The following is a 19,236-nucleotide window of genomic DNA, read 5'->3' on the forward strand; positions in this document are numbered from 1 at the left end:
ATGGAACAAAGAGCGTATCCTTTTAATATTTGGAAGTTGTTACTCAACCTTTAAATTTGTAGAGAGAGGATAGAAAGTTGAAGGGTGGATTAACTTTTGAAGGTTCTGCTGAAGCTCCTAAAACATTATTGAACCTTTAAATCACTGACGTTTGCTACCTTTGTTGGAGATGAGGCATCATTTGATTAACGTTGTGGCTGTCGGGAATCGGGATTGTAAGACTTTGTGAACACGTATTAATTGTGAAACAATCTATGAGATAATGGGCGGCGTTATTTGTCACCAAAAAACTAAATTCATTTGAAAAAAAGGAGAGATGTGGAAGGTTAACTTTGGGGAATTAATTGGAAATTGGGAAGCAGAGTTTTTTTTTTTTGCTGCTAAAACAATAACAGATGATATTACTAATCTCAATCAAAATACATCAAGTAGAAGACTCATCCCTAAACAGGAAACCAAGCAATCACGACGGTGGGGACTTAACCCAATGGCTATACCCCAACCTAGACAAACATTCCCCAGCCAAAAACACACACGTCACCATAAGTTTCGATTGAAATCCAATCGAAAAGTAAAAAGAAAAGAAATAGAAAAAAATCTCATTGATGTAGAACACGTGGAGGCCCAATTTCATGATCAATTGGAGCGGTCGAAGCCTCGGAAGCCCAAATGTTGTTTAATTGCAAATTACCCAATTTGGCAACTTTCGGACGAGCTCGGATCGGGCTCAAACTTGGTGGGCTGACCTATTTTCGCGCTGCGGTCAATACACATCAACCTTAGTTGATGTGCAACGGTGTTTTTTGGCCTAATTCCTTTGATTAGGCCTCCAATTGGACGTTTTTGCCGCTTTAGGAAATATTTGTTTCGTTAATAACTTTTAGCGTATAATTCCGTAGAAGTTGATTCTTTTTGAGAAAGTCATGTTTTTCTTTCCTTCTTCCAATTTTATTATTTTCCTCAAATTTTAGGAATTTTCGTTTTTGAGTTAGGGTTTTACTAGGGTTAAGCCTTTTTCCTATAAAAGGGGTTGTAACCTAATGTTTAAGCAACTTTTTATCAATCATATTCAGACTTAGTTTTTTTTTCTTGAGGATTCAAGAACTGCTCGTGGCTACGAGTACCTATCTTTCGTTTGATTAGTACGCAACTAGTCTCTTTGTAATTTCCGCTGCGTCACCCATGCATCACAAATCCTAATCTATCACCGGTAGAACCACCGCGACCACGACCACGACCACAAATCACAAATCTCCAAAATCTCCAACGACCTCGAGATGCTAACCACAACCATGATCACCCAACGGCGACGTTTGCGTTGACGACAATAGAGGAGGAGCGGTGGAGGAGGGATTGGTGATGAAGGGAAGCCAAGAGAAAAGAAAAAGACGCGCGGGTAATTAACCCAAAGAAACTCTTAGATCTAAGATCGAGAGAGAAAAATCCTCACCGGAAAGGAAGAGTTATTCAAAGCGAAAAAATCATCCTTCCAAAGGAAGAAAAACATATAATTATCAATTGTGAAACCCTACCCTCCCGCAGCCGCATAAGGGTGGTGAAAACCCTAGAGCGAGGGAGGGGAAGGAAGAAGAGAGGCGGCTAGGGTTTTTTTTTTTTTCCAGGGAAGCTGGGATTAAACACATGTGATTTTATCTTGGTCACTAGTTTAAGATAATTACCAATTACGAAAATTGGGATTAGGATGGAAGAATCCTATGCCTAGACCCTTGAAAGACAATCAATGTGACTCAACTCAACTAATAAAGCTCATCCAAATTCTCAACCACCTCGACTAATAACAGTTTCCTTGTGTAAATTGGTTCTTTTTAACCAATAATGCCTAACCACCAATTGCTTCAATTTGAAGCAAAGGAATCCTCTTTTAGTGGGCTACTAATCTGTCTTTTCCTTAATTAATCCCTTATCTTTTCATCCATTTGATATTTTACCCCTACCACCATCATTTCTTATTTTCACCTCAGTTGCTTTTACAGGGGGCATCCAATGAAAATTTACATTTTGGTCTACTACTCTATTAATCATATTCTATTCCAATGAAAATGCAAATTTTGGTCTACCACTCTATTAATCATATTCTATTCCAATGAAAATGCAAATTTTGGTCTACCACTCTATTATTCAATTCTATTCCATAGTAAGTGATTTCTTAGGAAACATAAACTGTAGTTACCTTAGTAAAACACTCAAAGATTTGAGCAAATTTATAAAAAAAAAACAAACAAAAAGAAAAGCGGTAAAAAATCAACCTGGGTAGTTGAGTACCCTAGTTGAGTACCCATCAATTCGCTCATAAAGGTGGGTGAAGAAATCATCATCTATTGTTTGAATTAAACTAGAAGTCTACAATCCATTCTCAAAGTAAAACTTGTAGGAAACGTTTTCGAGGTGTCTAAAAGTTGGCGTAAATTGAACAGATTTTCAATAAAAATAAAATAAATTTTCTTGACTTATTTTTAGTACTAGTGATTCAATACGTTTCTTTCGCGATTTGTATGTTTTGATGAGAAAACAAATTGAATTAGTTGAGCTTATTCCCCACGTAATACTTAATAATTTCACATCATCACGAGATGTAACTATAGAAATGGCATGATATGAGATAGTGAAATTTCAACTACCAATCAATCTTCCCTATCTAGATCTATTTCATTTTGAATTCTTTTGTATTTCAGAAATGCTAGGCTTGCAACAAAATCTTACTCCCTCCGTCCCTAAATAAGTGTCCAACGCGCAAACCTAGACCTTCAAAAAGATGCTTTTGTTTCGTTAAAAAAATCAAATTTTTTTCACAAATCAATAGATAGCAATGAGTTCTATTAGATTGTGAAAAAAAATTAAATTTTTTAATAAAAAACATGCATATTTTGTAAGGCCTAGTTTTGCGCACCGGACACTTATTTAGAGACGGAGGGAGTACAACATAGTTACAATATCATTACACGTCAACACTAGGGCCCAGAAACATCCTTACACATCGTGAGTTCTTGGGCCCCAGTGCTGACGTATACAAATGTTGTAATTGTGTAGTAGGATTTTGTTATAAGCCTAACATTTTTATTTTGCCTTTTGCAATCAACATGATTTTACTATTTTTTTCATTTTTCTACATGGTACTAGATCAAATTCTCACAAGAACTATACTGGTGAAATTACCTAAAGACATGCTTTTCCTCATGAATCATGAGTGAGAAGAAAGATGTGGAACCCTAGAAAGTTCTCGGAAATCTCTCCAGATTGAGAACATGTGGTTTAATTTGATTCACTTGGATGTGTAGCATAGATTTAAATATCGGCCATTAGGTAGCATATCATAGTGGTTTTTTGACCCTCCAATACCGCTACACTTGGTAAACTGCTCTTGCCAAAAATTCAAAGTTGTAGCAGTCGATTCCCAATGTGTATCGCTATATATCCAGTTTTTCGTCCGCATCACAGCCGCGATAGCCACTACGTGACAACTAACTACGGCTGCTTCAAGTGCTCTGGCGGCAAAAATAATTTTAAAACATTCACGATCGCTACATCCCATTTTGCTATGTGTCATTCGATACTTTCACTACCACTACATCGTAACCGCTACCGTTACGCAATCCGCTGCCGCTATTTAAAACCTTGTGCGGTGCATACACATCAAAGTAATAAATCTCGGCTGAAAATTTTAAATTCGTAATGGTTTTCAGGGACCAGATTATGGAACCATACCCACAATGATTAAGAACTAGATGAGTTTTGTTATTGTTTTTGTAGATTATGGGACCATAGACTTTTGGCCTTTGGTTCTAGATTGAAGAGAAACAGTCAATGACACAATATCCATCAACATAAAATAGCCATACATTAAAACATACTCCCTCCGTCCCTTTTTTTGTGTCCAGTATTTCATTTTGGGCTGTCCCTTAATAAATGTCCATTTTGTAAAGTTAGAGGGGTAAAAGTTGGTGTATTGTCTATTTTATCCCTAAAAGTAGATTTTATTTTGAAAAGTTAGTGAGTAAAAGTGTAATGATGATGGGTAAGTAGGAAAAGTGGAGGAAAAAGTTGATGTGAAATGTGTAATGATGATGTCTTTTTAATAAGTTGGAGTTACGAAGCAGGACACTTAAAAAGGGACGGAGGGAGTACTTGTCAGCAAATTGAGTTGAAATCAAAGCTTCTTGCAACAAATTCAAACTACTTGTACTTGCGGATCAAAAAAAAACTACTTGTACTTGGCTCAGATTAAAAAATAAACTTGTAGTCTCCTTGCAGTACAGTAGTACACCAACTTCACCTCATTATTCATTAGAAAACAGCAGACACAGAAAATTTTCCAGAAAACCATCCAGAAATGCTATGCTGGCACCACTACTTCGTGATGGGACCCGGTTCCACCAAAATGGATGCAGCGCTGCCGCGCTGTATTCGAAAAACTTCCTGCAAAAATTTCTAGGTTTGTAGTATTCTTATTATGCGTTGCCAGTACTCGCGCAACCTTAAGTTGTATACGATGATGCTAGGTACCTCGAAAGTGCCCCGAAAAGAGCAATCAGTGGTTAAGATTCACTTTGGTGCTTAGGTCCCACACATTAAAGTGAATCTCAACCACTGATTGTTCTTCTCGGGGCAATTTTGGGTTAAGTTTTCCGGGTTCCTAGCATTACTTGTATAACATGTATGAAGAAACAGTACCATAAATGGTTGCTGTACAAGGGCTGCTAAAGGTTATCAAAGACTTCAGTGATTTAGAGGCAATATAACAAACTCTGAGAATGATTTCTCATAGTATGGAAATCATGACCGCGTATTGTGGAAGGATAAATGGAGAGACAAGAAAAGATAAACGAAAAAATAATGAAGCGAAGAAGCTAAATTAATTCATCGGTTTCCCTTGTCAGTTCCTTTCACTAGGGTATATAAATCCCTCAACGGCTCTATGATCTAAACACAGGCATTTGAACCACCAATGATCGACTGAAGAAGATAACGCACCATCCAGCTATACAGGAGGATGTCATACCCCACTTCCGAATGGGCTTCAGTTACTATTCGAAAGCAAGCTCAACCCTAGATGAAGATCCAAAGTCTTACAACTTTGATTTGAACTAGGTAAGGGTGAAGGCTTGAAGATGACATGCCGGTTTTCCATTGATCGGTCAGCACGTGTCAAGGTGAAGGTACTTGTATCCTGCTGGAATGGACTTTCGGAAGGTGGAGAATATAAATCCGATAAATGGGATCCATTTAGATGAGCATGATCATGATCGGCCCGACCGAAGCTAATTTGGGATTCGTGGGGACTAAAATCAGGAGCATAACAAGAAGGATCGTAAAAAAATGGGGAAGAGCCATGGAAACTAAAAGTATGGCTGTTTTGGAAATTAGGCTGAAGATAATAGTTTATACTAGCCCTTCTAGCTTGAAGCTGCAGCCTCTTCTTCTTCATCCTTTCCTTCTTATGGGCGTTTTGATGACCACCCAATGCTTGTGAGTTGGCAAACTCCTTAAAACAATACTGACACTCGAACTTCTTCTCCCCCGGTTCACAAACCGAGGATTTCTCCTTGGGCGAAAGTTTCTCCCGTCTTGAGGAAACCGTGGTCGATGAATTTACACTTTCATCTCCTTCCACAGAGCTCCTCAGGACGGCATGATTATTCTTATTTGGGTCCAGCTCGAACCCAAATAATCTCAACTTCTTATCAGCACAGGATTTTGAAGAGTATTCATTATCTCCATCCCATGTTGGAGAAACAAGATTACTAGACATATCTTTCTCCATATCTCTGAAAATGAGAAACAAAAAGTTTTTTTTTTTCTTTTCTCTCTCTCCTTTTCTAGTCTAGGACTAATGTACCGAGCTTTGTTTTGCTTCTCTTCCTTTTATAGTAAAACCCAATTGGTTTTTTGACAATGCATTGTACCTCTAAACATGGGATAGTATTAAAATAATGAACAGGACCAGTACAGGATCAATTCAAAAAACTAAATTATAAAATAAGAAAAGTCAGAATAGGAAGCTATCTCTCATGCAATATTGTTTCAAAGCTAACATATAATATTGTAGTAGATACACTTGAAACTTTTTGCCAATCAAAGAGGATTCAGTGGGTTATTAATTAACAAGGAAATTCATGGTCTATTAGCACTTTAGAGCATATAAAACATGCAATTATAAAGCCACTTGTCCATTAAAGACAAATATTCCATGCTTAAGTAAGAGATTAATGATATTATATCAAGTGTATTAACAAAAGTCAAAGAAAGATTGGGATGTAATCACCTGGGAGGAAAGAAGGGGGCTCTAACTTAGCAACAAATCTAGCTGCTAACCCCAAGGGGTTCGACAAGTGATGAAGGCCTGAGACTTAAGGGTTTGTTCCCTCTTAAAGTCTCAGGTTCGAAACCTCTCAGGTATTATCAACACTTTTGGGTCAGTCTGTATTTAATTGGGACCCCGCAAGTGGGCGGTGGGCAGCGTGGGCTTAGTCCCCCAGGATTAGCTTAGTCCCCCAGGATTAGTCAAGGTGCACATAAGCTGATCCAGACACCTGAGTTGTTACAAAAACAAACAAGAAATCTAGCTACTGCTGTACTTAATTAATGGCTTAATTAAGATTACTTTGCTTGACCAACAAATTAGTGGATTCATGTATTGGTCTTTTTCTAGCGAAGCCCATCATTATATAAATTCAACTAAATATTATACTAATATTATAGGTGCCCAGTCCCATCCACTACAGTTTAATTAGTTCTGCAAGGTTGAATTTCTCTGTAGATTTCGGATTAATCAGCACTTAATGAAGCTTCTTTGTGATGATCCATCCACCAACATGCAATAAAAAATGAGTAGAATATGAAAGGAGAGTAGTTGCTAAACAAAGGAATATAAGAAGTGGATAATGATGTAAGCATATATTATACTAAAAAGGAGGTCTTCAAGGAGATCTGGGCAAATCTTCTTAGGGCAGGCAAACCTATATTTTATACCCAAAAAGCATATGTTTATGTGATTCAAGTCATTAGCCTAGTATTAAACAAATCTTAAGTAAAGCACTTGTGTTGGCCAGTTGTTGATGTTGGACCCCACTCTGGGTAGCTTTGGAGACATTTTAGATTGTGTTGTTATTCCATTGTCTCTCATTAGATCTTCCATTGGTGGACTTCTTTCCCACCAATAGATCTCTCAATTCTCACCCATTCCCACTCCTTTTTTTGGTTCAATTTTTCTATCTAGGATCTATATTCAAATTGCTTTCTTGCTTTAGAAGAAGAAGAATTCCAACTATGCATGCTGTCATATATCAAGCAATTTTAACTATCCTTTACATGTGGAATAAAAACCAATCTGGGGTGGATTGGATTATGGAGGCTGGGTGGGTGGGTAGGATGATTGATTGATTTGTTCTCATTGCATTCATCACTGGATCCCTACCATTAGCCACTTTAATCCAGTGATGGAGTATGGATTTCAGCCCAGAAGGGGCACTACTAAGGTCAGCTCAATTTTTTTTTTAAAAAAGGGTTCAAATAGCAAAATTGATTGAGGGTTAATGCTCGGTATGGTTTGGCTCATTTAGGGGTTCTATTAAAGTCAAGGATAATGCATGGAGATAGGATTCCCCACCTGCCTACCCCAACTCTAACAAATACCCAATCCTGCTCATTTCATTCATCACTAGCTTAGATAAAGGATCTAGCCACTTTAATCTAGTGATGGAGTTAGGATTTCAACCCAGAAGGGGCATTATTAAGGTCGGCTCAATGAAGAAAACAGATTCATATAGCAAACCACAATTGATTGAGACTTAAAGCTTGGTTTGCTTTCGTTTGTTTAGGGGCACTGTTAAGGTCAAGGATAATGCATGGAGATAGTATTCGATCTGCACCTGCGTACCCCAACTCTGACAAATACCATATCCTGCCCATCGACCACTTCTCTCTAACCACTAACCCTAACCTTGATATGAGCTGTTATCGTTCCTTTGCAGATCGTTGTTCCCACTCAGTACCAGTATTTGTGATATTGGGATTCGGGAAAGGTTATTATCACAATGCTACATTGTAGATCAGTAGATCATAACCTCATCTTAAAGATTAGGTTGTTGAGAGAATGGCAGCTTTGTTAACTATATATTACTTATGTCCTCAATGCGTCCCCTCAGGCATAGCTAGACTCTTGCACGTAAGTGGGTCAATCACGTGCAAGTATGGTCGTTATCGGATTGGCAGTGAGATTCAATACATGAATTTGAGTACAAGAAAATGAGAGAGATCAGAGCTTTGAGTATTTTGATAAAATACATGAACGAAAACGACTTCTACTAAACCTTGATACTGTAGAACATAGATAATGCAAAAACGTTCAAAGTTGAGGTGTTTTAAATGATTTAGGGTACAAATGCACATTTACAATATTTATATATGATACAAGGTAGATCCACCAATGAACAATACCGCATTCCCATCCACTGCATCTTGCTTACTTGTGGACAATCAGAAAACAAACTTGAAACACTTCATAGAGGAAAAAAAGGGACAAACCCCACCCACAAACAAAGAATGCCAAAATTGACTGAACCATCAAGATCAGCAGTGATTAAAACAATAATTTCCCAAGATTGCAAAATATATGTGATGGGACAGTAATTTGGAAGAGGGTACATACGTGTTATTTTTGGAAGTTTCATATGTAATTACCGCATTTGGCGCACCTTTCTGTATAATAATGGCAATTCAGATGTATTTTCAAACCTTGTCCTGTGCCTGCTGCTGAGATTGCAAGCCTTTCCACACCAACCATATGGTCTTTTCAGCCTCCATAATGCGAAAGGACCTGAAACAAGATGTTACATCACGGCTAATCTATAGTGGGAGTAAACGGCACAAAAGAGTTCTAAGCTAGCCTATGAACTTAAAGTCCTATGTATCACAAAGTTTGTCACACTTTTTTACTCCATTGTCACACTTTTTTACTCCATTATGATGCCACATTCAACTGTTGATCATTGTGTCTATAGCAAGTAGAGGAAGTTATCAAAGGCAAAATTGGTCATCAGTGACTCAGTGATATCATATTGGAAATAAAGTGTAACGGCAAAACAACAGTAGTAGAAAGAAAAGCACTTAGAAAACGTGGCCTCAGGAAGCCTTTGGTCTGGAGTTTGACTCTCACCCGCCTGTCATCGATTGCTGTCCCGGGCAATCCATACAGGGCTTGACCGATTTTGATTGGGCCCGCCGCTAGTGGATTGCAGGATTGGTCTTCATATTAGTTTGTCTGGTGGGTCAGATACAGAGTTATTAAAAAAAATGTTTCAAACTTTGTCTTTTATGGTGGGTTATTAGCACACAACACATGTCAACCATTTTGCAATTTAACAACTTAGCAGAAGATTTAGGAAGAGATTTGATGCGGCAGACACCAGTCTTATATTCACATGTATTCATTATATGTGTATTATATTGATATCAGGTGTTTTTCCTCTGGATATGCATTCCAAAGTTACTAGAATAGTTTTAGGATACTAAAATAATTAAAGCTACATTCCAACATGCATGAATGAACAGGTAGAATATGAACCTAACTAAACAAAGGCTCAACTAAGGGAGAAATTATTAATTGCTCTTGGAGCACCGCCTCTCCAAGGGCTTCCACCACCACACATTCATGCGGAACCCATCACAATGTATATGGACCCCATGTGAATATGTGGTGGTGCAGCAAGAACACAAAATAATCTCTCCAACTAAGGCTACTAAAAAAATGAATGGTAAGGCAAAAGTCAAAACAAGGCTCATATCATAAACAATTGAGGATATTCATGTAGGTAGATGTCCTTGACTGTACTGCGCGTTCAAAGACCTTGGAAAATAAGGAAAAATCCAAATTTGAGTTCATCAGAGGAAGGGTAAAGTTGTAAATAAAAGCAAGGTGGCTGGTAAACCTAATCTTGCAGCCTCATGACCAGTTTTGGCATGATACAGCAGTTGAGATTTAGGTTATCTAATGCGCAGATAGTGCCTTGGAAGCTGAAAGCACTACATTCTATTCGATTTTGCATCAAAATTCAAAACCAAAATGAAACTTCTACAGAGTAACTAGGGGCTGTAGAATATACAAAGTATACTAGTGACGTCCTCTTAAGAAGTTGGAATTTTCAAAATGGACAAAAAACTAGGGAGCGAGGGAGTATTTTTCTTTGGGGGAATTTTTGTCTTTTTAGAAAACCTACTCTTTTGGAGGTTCTCATCTCAGTTGTCAAACATGTGATGGGATGTCATTGTTTACCCTTTTCTCTAAAAGCAAAGGAATAAGACTATTTGTGAAGAATTTATACTCCAAGGATAATTTGTAGAAAATGCATGTATTTAACAACCAAAATGTAGAGTGAAAAGGATTAAGAACAAAGTGGAAAGGAAATCAAAAAAGTGAACCCTTCTCACTTGCACTTGTTTGCCCAGAGTACAAAGTAGAAATGGATGTTTGAGCATCAAGTTGAGGAAAAGAAAAAAAAAAAAAAAAATAGTAAGCAAACAAAAGAATTTTTTAGCCTTTCCACTTCATCTTTCCCTTCCCTCCATCAAAACCCATTACAAATTTGTGATCCAAACAAATCCTAAGTGGTATGCATAGCTATTTGGCAAACCAAAGGGGACTAGGGATATCAAAGATGCACAAGCAAGATTTTCATTTCAACTTTGCTGTTAAATCTAATTGCTTTCCGTTACTTCTCCACAATTGATGAATGGAATGCTCAAATTGCTACTTGTGAGAGTAAATTTTTTTTAACCAATTCTATGGGTTACTGATGCATACCCTGACACTAACCTTAAAAGGCATCTGAATCTATTTTTTCTTTCGGAATCCTGGATAGGGCTTGCCAGCAGAAGTTGAACACAAGACCTTCAGGTTTAGATCGATTGGTACTACCTTGAACCTCTGGGCTATCTTGGGATGTTATAGCAAGTCCACCCATGAGCCATTTAGAGCAAGTCCATTGCCATTTAGGGAGCCAAAGCCATAATTTGACAATTTTTTTAGCAAAATCCAAGTCCACCCAAATGCCAATGCCATCTTTGGTGCCAAATTTGCACCCGAGATGGCTATTGCCATTTCTCCCACATCATTCAAGCAATTTGATTTGCATCGCGAAATGAGACGAGTTTAATCCAAATGGCCTTAATTTGAGATTGTGCTAAAATGGCACCAAATCAGTGCAACAAGATTGCTAATTTTTCACTTTTGACGGTGTAGCAAGCCAAAAAATGAATTTGGCGCCGATAAAAAAAAAGAAGACTTTGGCAGTCATTTTGGCACCAACGAGTAGACTTGCTCTTTGGCTGCCAAAGCTAAAAATTGACAGAATATATGGCAAAGTGGTACTCCACTAAGTCAAAGTTGTTGCCCGGAGATGACAAAGCCATCTTTAGAGCCAAATTAGGCAGCAATTTTGCCTTTGCAAAAGTCCCCACATCATTCAGGCCAATAGATCTTAATCGAGATGCGTTTGATGCAATGGTCTGAATTTGAAATGGTGCCATAATGACAACAAACCGGTACAATAAAAAAAAAATTCTACTAATTTTTTTTTTTTTGGGCGCCTTTTTGACACATTAGGAAAGCCGTCAAAATGGTTTTGGCTTTTGCCACCAACATGTGGACTTACTCTTAGGGCATCAAAATTTGATGGAAACTCATAGTTATAGGTTAGAACCAGCTATTTCTGGGAAGGTCCAATGTGTAATCCTATCCACCCATTTCCACAATTTATTGAAATTTACATACCATTTGGACTCTTGAATGGTAATGACACGATTTTGTGCTTCAAAATTTTTTATTTTTTTTTGGTTTGACGGCCAAGGGTGTCCGGGCAGATCGGGCCAGCATACGCGCACCTCAATAAATTCTCTCTCTGGTTCAGTCAAATGCAGGTCATTCCCATTGGGACTAGAGGATTCACAAAAAATTTCTTTCTTGCAGCCTGACTTCAAGAATCGAATCATGGCCTGTCAATTGTTTGGGGAGCGAATCCACCAACAACCAGACCAACCCAGGGGCTGATTTTGTGCTTTAATCTTGGGGGCTGATTTTGTGCTTTAATCTTGGATTCTAGTGGTTTGATATTTCATACTATTCCAATAACAATGAAGGCAAATCAAGAAGATAATGATAGAATAAAGATAAAGAGAGCTTACGCAGATATGGATCGGCCACAGGCAAAAAAGAAGCCTTTATTTCCTGCTTTTCCCACCATTGTCATCTCTACATGAATCCCCTCGTACCCACGTGAACCTTGCTTCCTTCTGTTTGTTTGGACGGGAAATGCGTGTGGCGTTTTTGCATCAATTCATTTCCCTGGGATTTTTTTTTTTTTGGGATTTAATTTAGCGGTATGACTTTGGATGAGTTCATTCGATATTTGGATGAGTTTTATTTTTCAGTTTTTTTGGTTTTTGTTTCCAATATTTTTTGAAACAGGTACCATAAACATATTTGTGTTACTGTTTTTGTTTACAAAATACATAGTCAATTTTAATAGATTATGAAAATTCTAGAAACACAAAATTTATTTGTTTTGAAAATACTTTGGGCTACCCAAAACACGAATAAACAAAAACTATTATGGCCACCAAATATGTTTTTTGTTTTTATTTTTTCATAAATAAACAAAAATTCATTTCGTATTTTTTATAAACGAAACGAAAAACAAAAAACTCACAACTTTACTAAACAAAGCCGTAGTATAATTTTTTTTTTGTTTATTTTGCGTTCTCGAAATCCTTGTTAGATTCCCATTTTTTTTTTTTTTAGAGTCTAACATGTGAAGAATGATCACCAAAAAATTAAAAGAAAAAACCAAATGAAGATGAAAAAAAATCCAAAAAGCTTTCTTTTTTTTTTTTGCCCTACAGTATAGTCTTATTTGAAAAAACTTCAACTTTAGCGTCCAAATTTTTATACTTTTTCAAATTCTCTCATCAAAATGAAGGATTAATTAAAAAATTACAACGGAGAGCTAAACAAAAATTACAAAAAGTAAGTTTTATTCAAAAAAAAAAATTTAGCGTGAACTCACTATTTTTCCTAAATTTTAATCTCTTTTATTCTAAATTTCTATTGAATTTGCTTCAATTTTCTAGACAAATCACTCGTCTTAACAAGAGAAATATACAAAATAAAATATTACATCTAAAAAAGAACCCAGTACAAATGAAAAAAATTTGAAACTGTTGTACGTGCTTCATGTTGTTTTTATCTAATTTTTTAGCGTCTCCATAGTTTAATATTTTACTGATTCCTCTCATTGAGACGAATAACTAATCTAAAAAAAAAATTTGACGAAAAACAAAACATAAGATTACTAAAAGCCAATAATACTGGCCACCTTTAAGGAAAATTAATTTAGGCCAAACCCACAAAATGTTATTGAATTTCACAACTTCATCAACATTTCAACCAAAAAAAAAAAAAAAAATCTTTTGTGAGCATTATTTCATTTGTTCATAATCCTCATTTTTCCCTTTTAAAATCTCGGTTGAATTTCTTTTCAACTGGACCCAAGATCAAGGTAAACTATATATCAACGAGTCGACCTCAAACACTCTAATGCTCTTGGCTCTCCTACTTTGTACCCCAAAAATCTCTCCACCCAGAGATCGAACTCTAGGCATAAATAGAATTTAAAAATGAAACTACGAAAATAAAACCAAAAGCTTCCCCTTCATTCATACTTTGTAACGGGTCTAACCCGGAATTATTAGGTTTTTCACCATTTAAGTTAACAGAAATCTGCAATCTCTAATCCTTTTCCCAGTATGCTTCCCAACTCAAAAGAATACAAAACTTCTTTACAATGCAACAACATTAAACCTTACAGCTATACTTGAGAAAGTACAAACATGGAAGCCAATCAACAGCAGCGATCCAGACCAAACTTGGAATGAAATGCAGGATCAACTGGATGTGGAAATTCTGGAATAAAGTCTTCCCATGCGGTAACAGCACTAATGCCCCATAAATATTCTCAGGTCTTCGAAAGTATAACTTGATCACAACGGTCTCTGGGAACGAGGCAGCAGGGCAAGCAGAATTTTTTTCCTCGGTCCCTGCAATTCAGAATGATATCATTAAATGTCTTGGAAAAATATCCTGTGAGAATTCTCCGAAATCCTGTTGCTGTGTTCACAGACTAGATGCTTGCAATTATTGAATCACCATAAAACAATTTGCCATCAGGTCATGTTCTTGTCTATTTCTGGAGTGATTCTGAATTTTCTAACCTCAAGCTGTTTTCTATAAAAACCGATCTTTGCTCTCCCTTGTTGATTTTTCACTGTCTATTGCTTGGGTGTCGCTCTAAGATAAATTTCTAGATCTAGACAGCAGTCTCGTGTGCACAGCACATTTACCATTGAAGGATGCAAGATAAACAGAAAAGCTATGTGCACAGCAGCTTATACACAGCAGCTGTGCACAGATGCCATTTTCTCCCGGCTCGGGTCGCACAAAGATGATCGGAGCCGCTCATTTTGTTCTAAATATGTCGTTTAAGGTCTCTGTAAAAAATGAGCTTCGTTCGATATCGTTAGAGGCATTAACAAAACACCCAAAATCACTACAGTGCTGATCATGCAAACGATACTGCCAAACTCAAGAACTACATATATTGAAAAAACGAACACTAAGTCCCATCCAGATGTCAAAAGTCAACTAAAAGGAAACACAAAAACAACAATACCATGGGTATTCCCAACTGTTTGAGGTCATTATCTCCCATCTGCCTCAGCGCAGTCATATCCACCTGTAGTACACATCAAATGTGGCAGAGTTCAGCGTGATCAGAAAGACGATACATAAGCTCCCTCATCTACAGCAAGTTACTTCAATTTTACCAACATCTATAAGGACAACACAGGATGTCCTTGATTAATAAATCAGTCCGAGATGGTTGAAGTATATGTAGACCTAGGGAAAGGACATGATGCGGTGAACTCAGTCAGCATGATGCCTGTCTAACGGCCTGCAAAGCAGGGAGAGAATGGAAAGTAATGCAATCCCATAAAATTTACTACTATTGAGGCTTGCTCATAGATGGTATCGCTGAATAAACAAAGCGTCTAGCTAACTATCCCCCATTGGGCGTAGGCCGTAGGTTAAGGGGCACAAGCTGAAAAAAAAGTAAGAACTTCAATACATTTCACAGATTTCGCTACACTCCAAAGATTTCCATACATTTTTCGACACACTTTTTTAACCTTCACCACGCACTTTTTTAACCTTCACCATGACCCAAAAGGATGCTTAGCATTTTCCATAAACAAATGCTCACCTTTAAAATATCATGCACATGTCAACAAATAAAAAGCACAGAAATTCTCTTTACTTTCATCATAATCTTTACAGTAATTAGTGAGTGACACTGACAATAGTTTGGGTATCATGGTTCGGTACCATACCATGTGTTACAAATATATAGGAAGAATTTTGGGTATCATGGTTCGGTACCATACCACGTGTTACAAATATATAGGAAGAATTTTGAAAGGTGGGGCCCATTCAACTAATGTATTGGGGCCCATTCAACTAATGTATTGATGCCCCATGAGATGGTATCCGAAATGTGGTACTTAAATGGGGTGTAGTACCAAGCGAGAGGTACTTCTCAGGTCCGAAATGGTGAATACTTCACACCAGGAAGCTTCCCCATGATTCCTATCTGCAGTGAACTAGAGAAGTACCACAATAACATTCGAAAATGAATATGGCTATGCCACCTCAACTGAGCACCCATTTCATTGCGCAATACAAAAGAAAATCGAAATATAAAAACTATCCTCAAGAATGTTGACAATTATATCGAGGTTAAATATGGTAAACGTAAACTGTATCAGAATACCACACTGCACTGCCACTACAGTTAATTACCACACACCAACAACGCAGCCATAACAATAAACTTGTTTAGGTTAATTTTGGTAGATTTTGCTTCACACGAGCAAAAACAAGAAATCAGTTTACAAGCCTCAAGAATAAAGGTGATATCAGGGAAGCAGGTGAAAGGTGCACGAAAGAAGTGTGCAATGGCAGACATATTTATAATGTTTAAATTTTTTTCCTTTTGGGATTCTCATCGAAATGACTGAAAACCCATACTGCTTCACGGATTACTTAAGCTGTGTAAGTCATTCGAAAGTTCAAGCAATTCTCAACATAAGACTACTAAAGGAGCATTCAAAGAAGGACGCAACAGATAACCACGTACTTCCTCAGCCTTAAAAGAGATGGAGTAACTTTCCAAACCCAATGAATACAATAAGCCATCCACCGTAAGATGTTCATTGCCCTACATAAAATAACAGCAAACAAAACAAAGAAATATCATCAGCACGTGAATGAAAAGAACCAACATATGAAATGGATAGACCCGATAAAGCATGAAGTTGGGTGGGGGGATCCTCAAGAACAGCACAATAAGCTGGATTTTTATAAGCAAAAATACAACCATTTCTACTTCCACAAAAACTTAAGAATGCATCTATACGGGGAAAAGGCCAGGAAAAACAGGGTTGCACTATTTACCATGCTATTGACCAATAGCATAAAGACAATGAAACAAATCAACATGTTTGCTTGTAGAGCTGCAAGAGAATTATTATGCAGCTGCAGCATTGAATTTCAGGGAAAGAAGAGGAAAGAAAAAATGCAATCGAGGCTTGTGATTTGTACCATGTATGAACTTCTATGCACAATCCCACTCGGTCGGGACGGTAAGGCTAGCGGTGGCACAAAAGACTTCAAAGGTGCAGAAGCAGTTGGTGGTTTTGTCATATAAGACGAAGTGCCCAAGGACCTTCCACGCTCAAGAATATCGCTGCTCATATATGACTGTGTTCTATCATCATCATAGGCCCTCATTAACGGCCTTCTCGTAATATCTACATCATTCCTTTGTGGGGAGAGATTCCTAGAAGTACGAAAAACTACATCCGGTGATCTTCTCCTTACCCTATTCGGGGTCCAAGCTGAATAAGAATCTCTCAATGAGTCCATCCGGGGCAAGGCATCAGCACTTCTTGTATAAGGAATCTGACTCAATATGCTTGCACCCTTACGCTCAGGCCCAAGATCCCTAGCATGTCTTCGTTCAGGCATGTGGGGCCGCAAGTTTAGACTTGTTGTGGTATGCCGAACTGATCTTGAAGGCGCTTCACGTCGATCCACCTTATTCATCTGAACATCATTCTGCTCTCTTCCAAGCTTGTTTTTCCGCCTAAGTTTGAATCTGAGGTCATCTTTGTCAAGCCGTGCATCTTTAGATGTTTAAAGAAACCAAGATTAGTTCAAACTATGAAAATGCAGCATTGTCGCAGGACTTTTGAGTAAACTTATTACCTTCTACACCATTCCAATTGTTCAATTTATTACTATATCCCCTTTGCCTGCCAGAAGGACAAAAATATTAAACAATGTGAGTTGAAGTGTCAAACTCAACCTTATATCAATGCTAACTCAAGTATTACGTCCTAACAACAAACATAGCCAGCATATTTTCAAGCTTCAGTACCACCATTATTACGGCAGTAAGTGTAAAATGCGAACTGAGAATATTGTACTCAATTTCAGAACTGAGAACTACATTGTCTCTAGCAACATCATTAAATTTGAAATACCAGTTGTGCATATTTGGGCCTGGCCTTTTTGTCAATATATGTAAAGATATTAGCTGAAGAGTCAACCCAGTATCAAACTACAAGCTATCTCACAAAAACAATAAAGAGAGAAATGCACCGTTTGTTGTTGAGTTGAAATCCATCAACATCAGTTCCCAGCCTATCTCTAATCGATCGCTTGCCTCCAATCGCTGGCCGAGAATCAGAAAAACCTCGATCTAACACTGCTCCTGCTCTTTTCACAACCTGTAAATAAATTCCTCAGAAGCGCATAGCTAATCTAAACACCCATTTCGGTCAACTCCGTAGCATCAAAAAACTTTCAGCAAATTGGAACCGTCCAATCAAACATTTCAGATTCTACGGTATGTAGCTAGTGTAACCGGATATCCTTTGTATATTGAACGTTAATCAAATAGCCATTTAACCTTTCTTAGAGTTCGTATAGAGTGTCTTTTTCTCTACAACTGGGTGTCCCAGCCACTTTCTGTGCACGTCAACAAATTCAATGGCTTCAAGGTTTCGAATGGTTGGCCTTTAGGGGATTCAACCTTGCAACCTCTTGGGCAAGCCTTGCTGTTTCATGCCCACACGGGCTAACCCATTGGGGTTAGTTTATACTTTATATAGAGTGTTAGCTAACTAAGACACGAACCAACAGATTCTCATTAATATGGCAGACCAAGAAATGAACCAAGCTACGCGAGTTTGAGCTCATGTTCATTCATTCAAAGCTTGTTCAAGATCAGTTTGCTACATGAACAATCAAGCTTGAACAGTGTTTAAGCTTTCAAACCAAGCTCGAACAAGCTACTACTTGGCCTATTCGACTTATCATGTATAAAAAATTCCAGCTACTTGAGATTTGCTCGATTAAAGCTCGTTCGCGATCAGCTCGTCCCATAATCAAGATAACCTCGAACATGTTTTGAACCTCAAAGCTTGAACAACTAACTGCTCCGCTCATTCGAATAATTTCCGCCACCAAATATGGTAAAACAGTAATCACCGAGTTCAGATAGATAACACAGCACCTCTCTTTAATCCCAAGCATTCAACCATAAGGAAGCTGCTCATCAACCGCAGCTAACTAACTGGACTATCTGGTACTCATCTTACATATTGAATCTTAAAACTTTATATTCACCTTGGGCACACAAATAATTGGATTTTCATTCGCCCCCAAAACCATGAATTGGAAAATAACAGCGTTTCTGATTAATTATAGCAACTTTTTTATATGAAAAAAGAAAACTAGATTTGAGATGAAGAGGAAGGAATCAGGAATAAGAAACGACGAACCTGACCACTACGGCCCAGAGTGATTGTGAATTGAGACCTCGAAGTCTCTGCCATGTGAAGTTCGATTGAAAACCTTCAAACCCTAGACGAATAATTTGATCAATCAAGCAATCATCAGTTGAAGAAAAATGTGATCCAGCAGAAAACGAGAGAGCGTCGACCGCGAAAAGTCGAGCGTGTGAGTGTGTGTGTGTGTGTGTGTGAGAGAGAGAGAGAGAGAGAGAGAGAGAGAGAGCGAGCTTGAGAGAAATTGCAAAAATGCCA

The 19,236-nt window shown here is 37.7% G+C and overlaps 2 protein-coding genes and 1 long non-coding RNA gene across 5 annotated transcripts; all 3 read right to left on the minus strand.

Moving 5' to 3' along the window:
* Positions 1-4,716: 4,716 nt before the first annotated feature.
* On the minus strand, positions 4,717-6,458 carry LOC131310315 (zinc finger protein 5-like). The gene has a single exon (XM_058337268.1). The coding sequence runs from the start codon at positions 5,777-5,779 to the stop codon at positions 5,036-5,038; it is 744 nt and encodes a 247-aa protein (XP_058193251.1). The 5' UTR covers positions 5,780-6,458; the 3' UTR covers positions 4,717-5,035.
* Positions 6,459-8,268: 1,810 nt separating this feature from the next.
* LOC131310316 (uncharacterized) lies at positions 8,269-12,407 on the minus strand. Its single transcript, XR_009195172.1, has 2 exons — positions 12,196-12,407; positions 8,269-8,833 (listed from the first exon to the last, which is right to left on the minus strand). It is a non-coding gene; the product is annotated as an uncharacterized LOC131310316 (long non-coding RNA).
* Positions 12,408-13,701: 1,294 nt separating this feature from the next.
* On the minus strand, positions 13,702-19,170 carry LOC131310321 (uncharacterized). Of its 3 annotated transcripts, XM_058337280.1 has the most exons (9): positions 18,973-19,167; positions 17,789-17,916; positions 17,393-17,439; positions 16,727-17,310; positions 16,263-16,343; positions 15,646-15,726; positions 14,739-14,801; positions 14,046-14,106; positions 13,702-13,957 (listed from the first exon to the last, which is right to left on the minus strand). In XM_058337280.1, the coding sequence occupies exons 1-8, from the start codon at positions 19,024-19,026 to the stop codon at positions 14,050-14,052; spliced, it is 1,095 nt and encodes a 364-aa protein (XP_058193263.1). In that variant the 5' UTR covers positions 19,027-19,167; the 3' UTR covers positions 13,702-13,957; positions 14,046-14,049. The 3 variants fall into 3 exon arrangements, with proteins under 3 accessions (XP_058193263.1, XP_058193262.1, XP_058193264.1); XM_058337279.1 differs by having other exon boundaries at positions 13,702-14,106; XM_058337281.1 differs by lacking the exon at positions 15,646-15,726 and having other exon boundaries at positions 13,702-14,106; positions 18,973-19,170.
* Between the last annotated feature and the right edge of the window lie 66 nt (positions 19,171-19,236).

This window comes from Rhododendron vialii, chromosome 12a, assembly GCF_030253575.1.
Source record: "Rhododendron vialii isolate Sample 1 chromosome 12a, ASM3025357v1".
In the NCBI taxonomy this organism is placed as follows: Eukaryota; Viridiplantae; Streptophyta; class Magnoliopsida; order Ericales; family Ericaceae; genus Rhododendron; species Rhododendron vialii.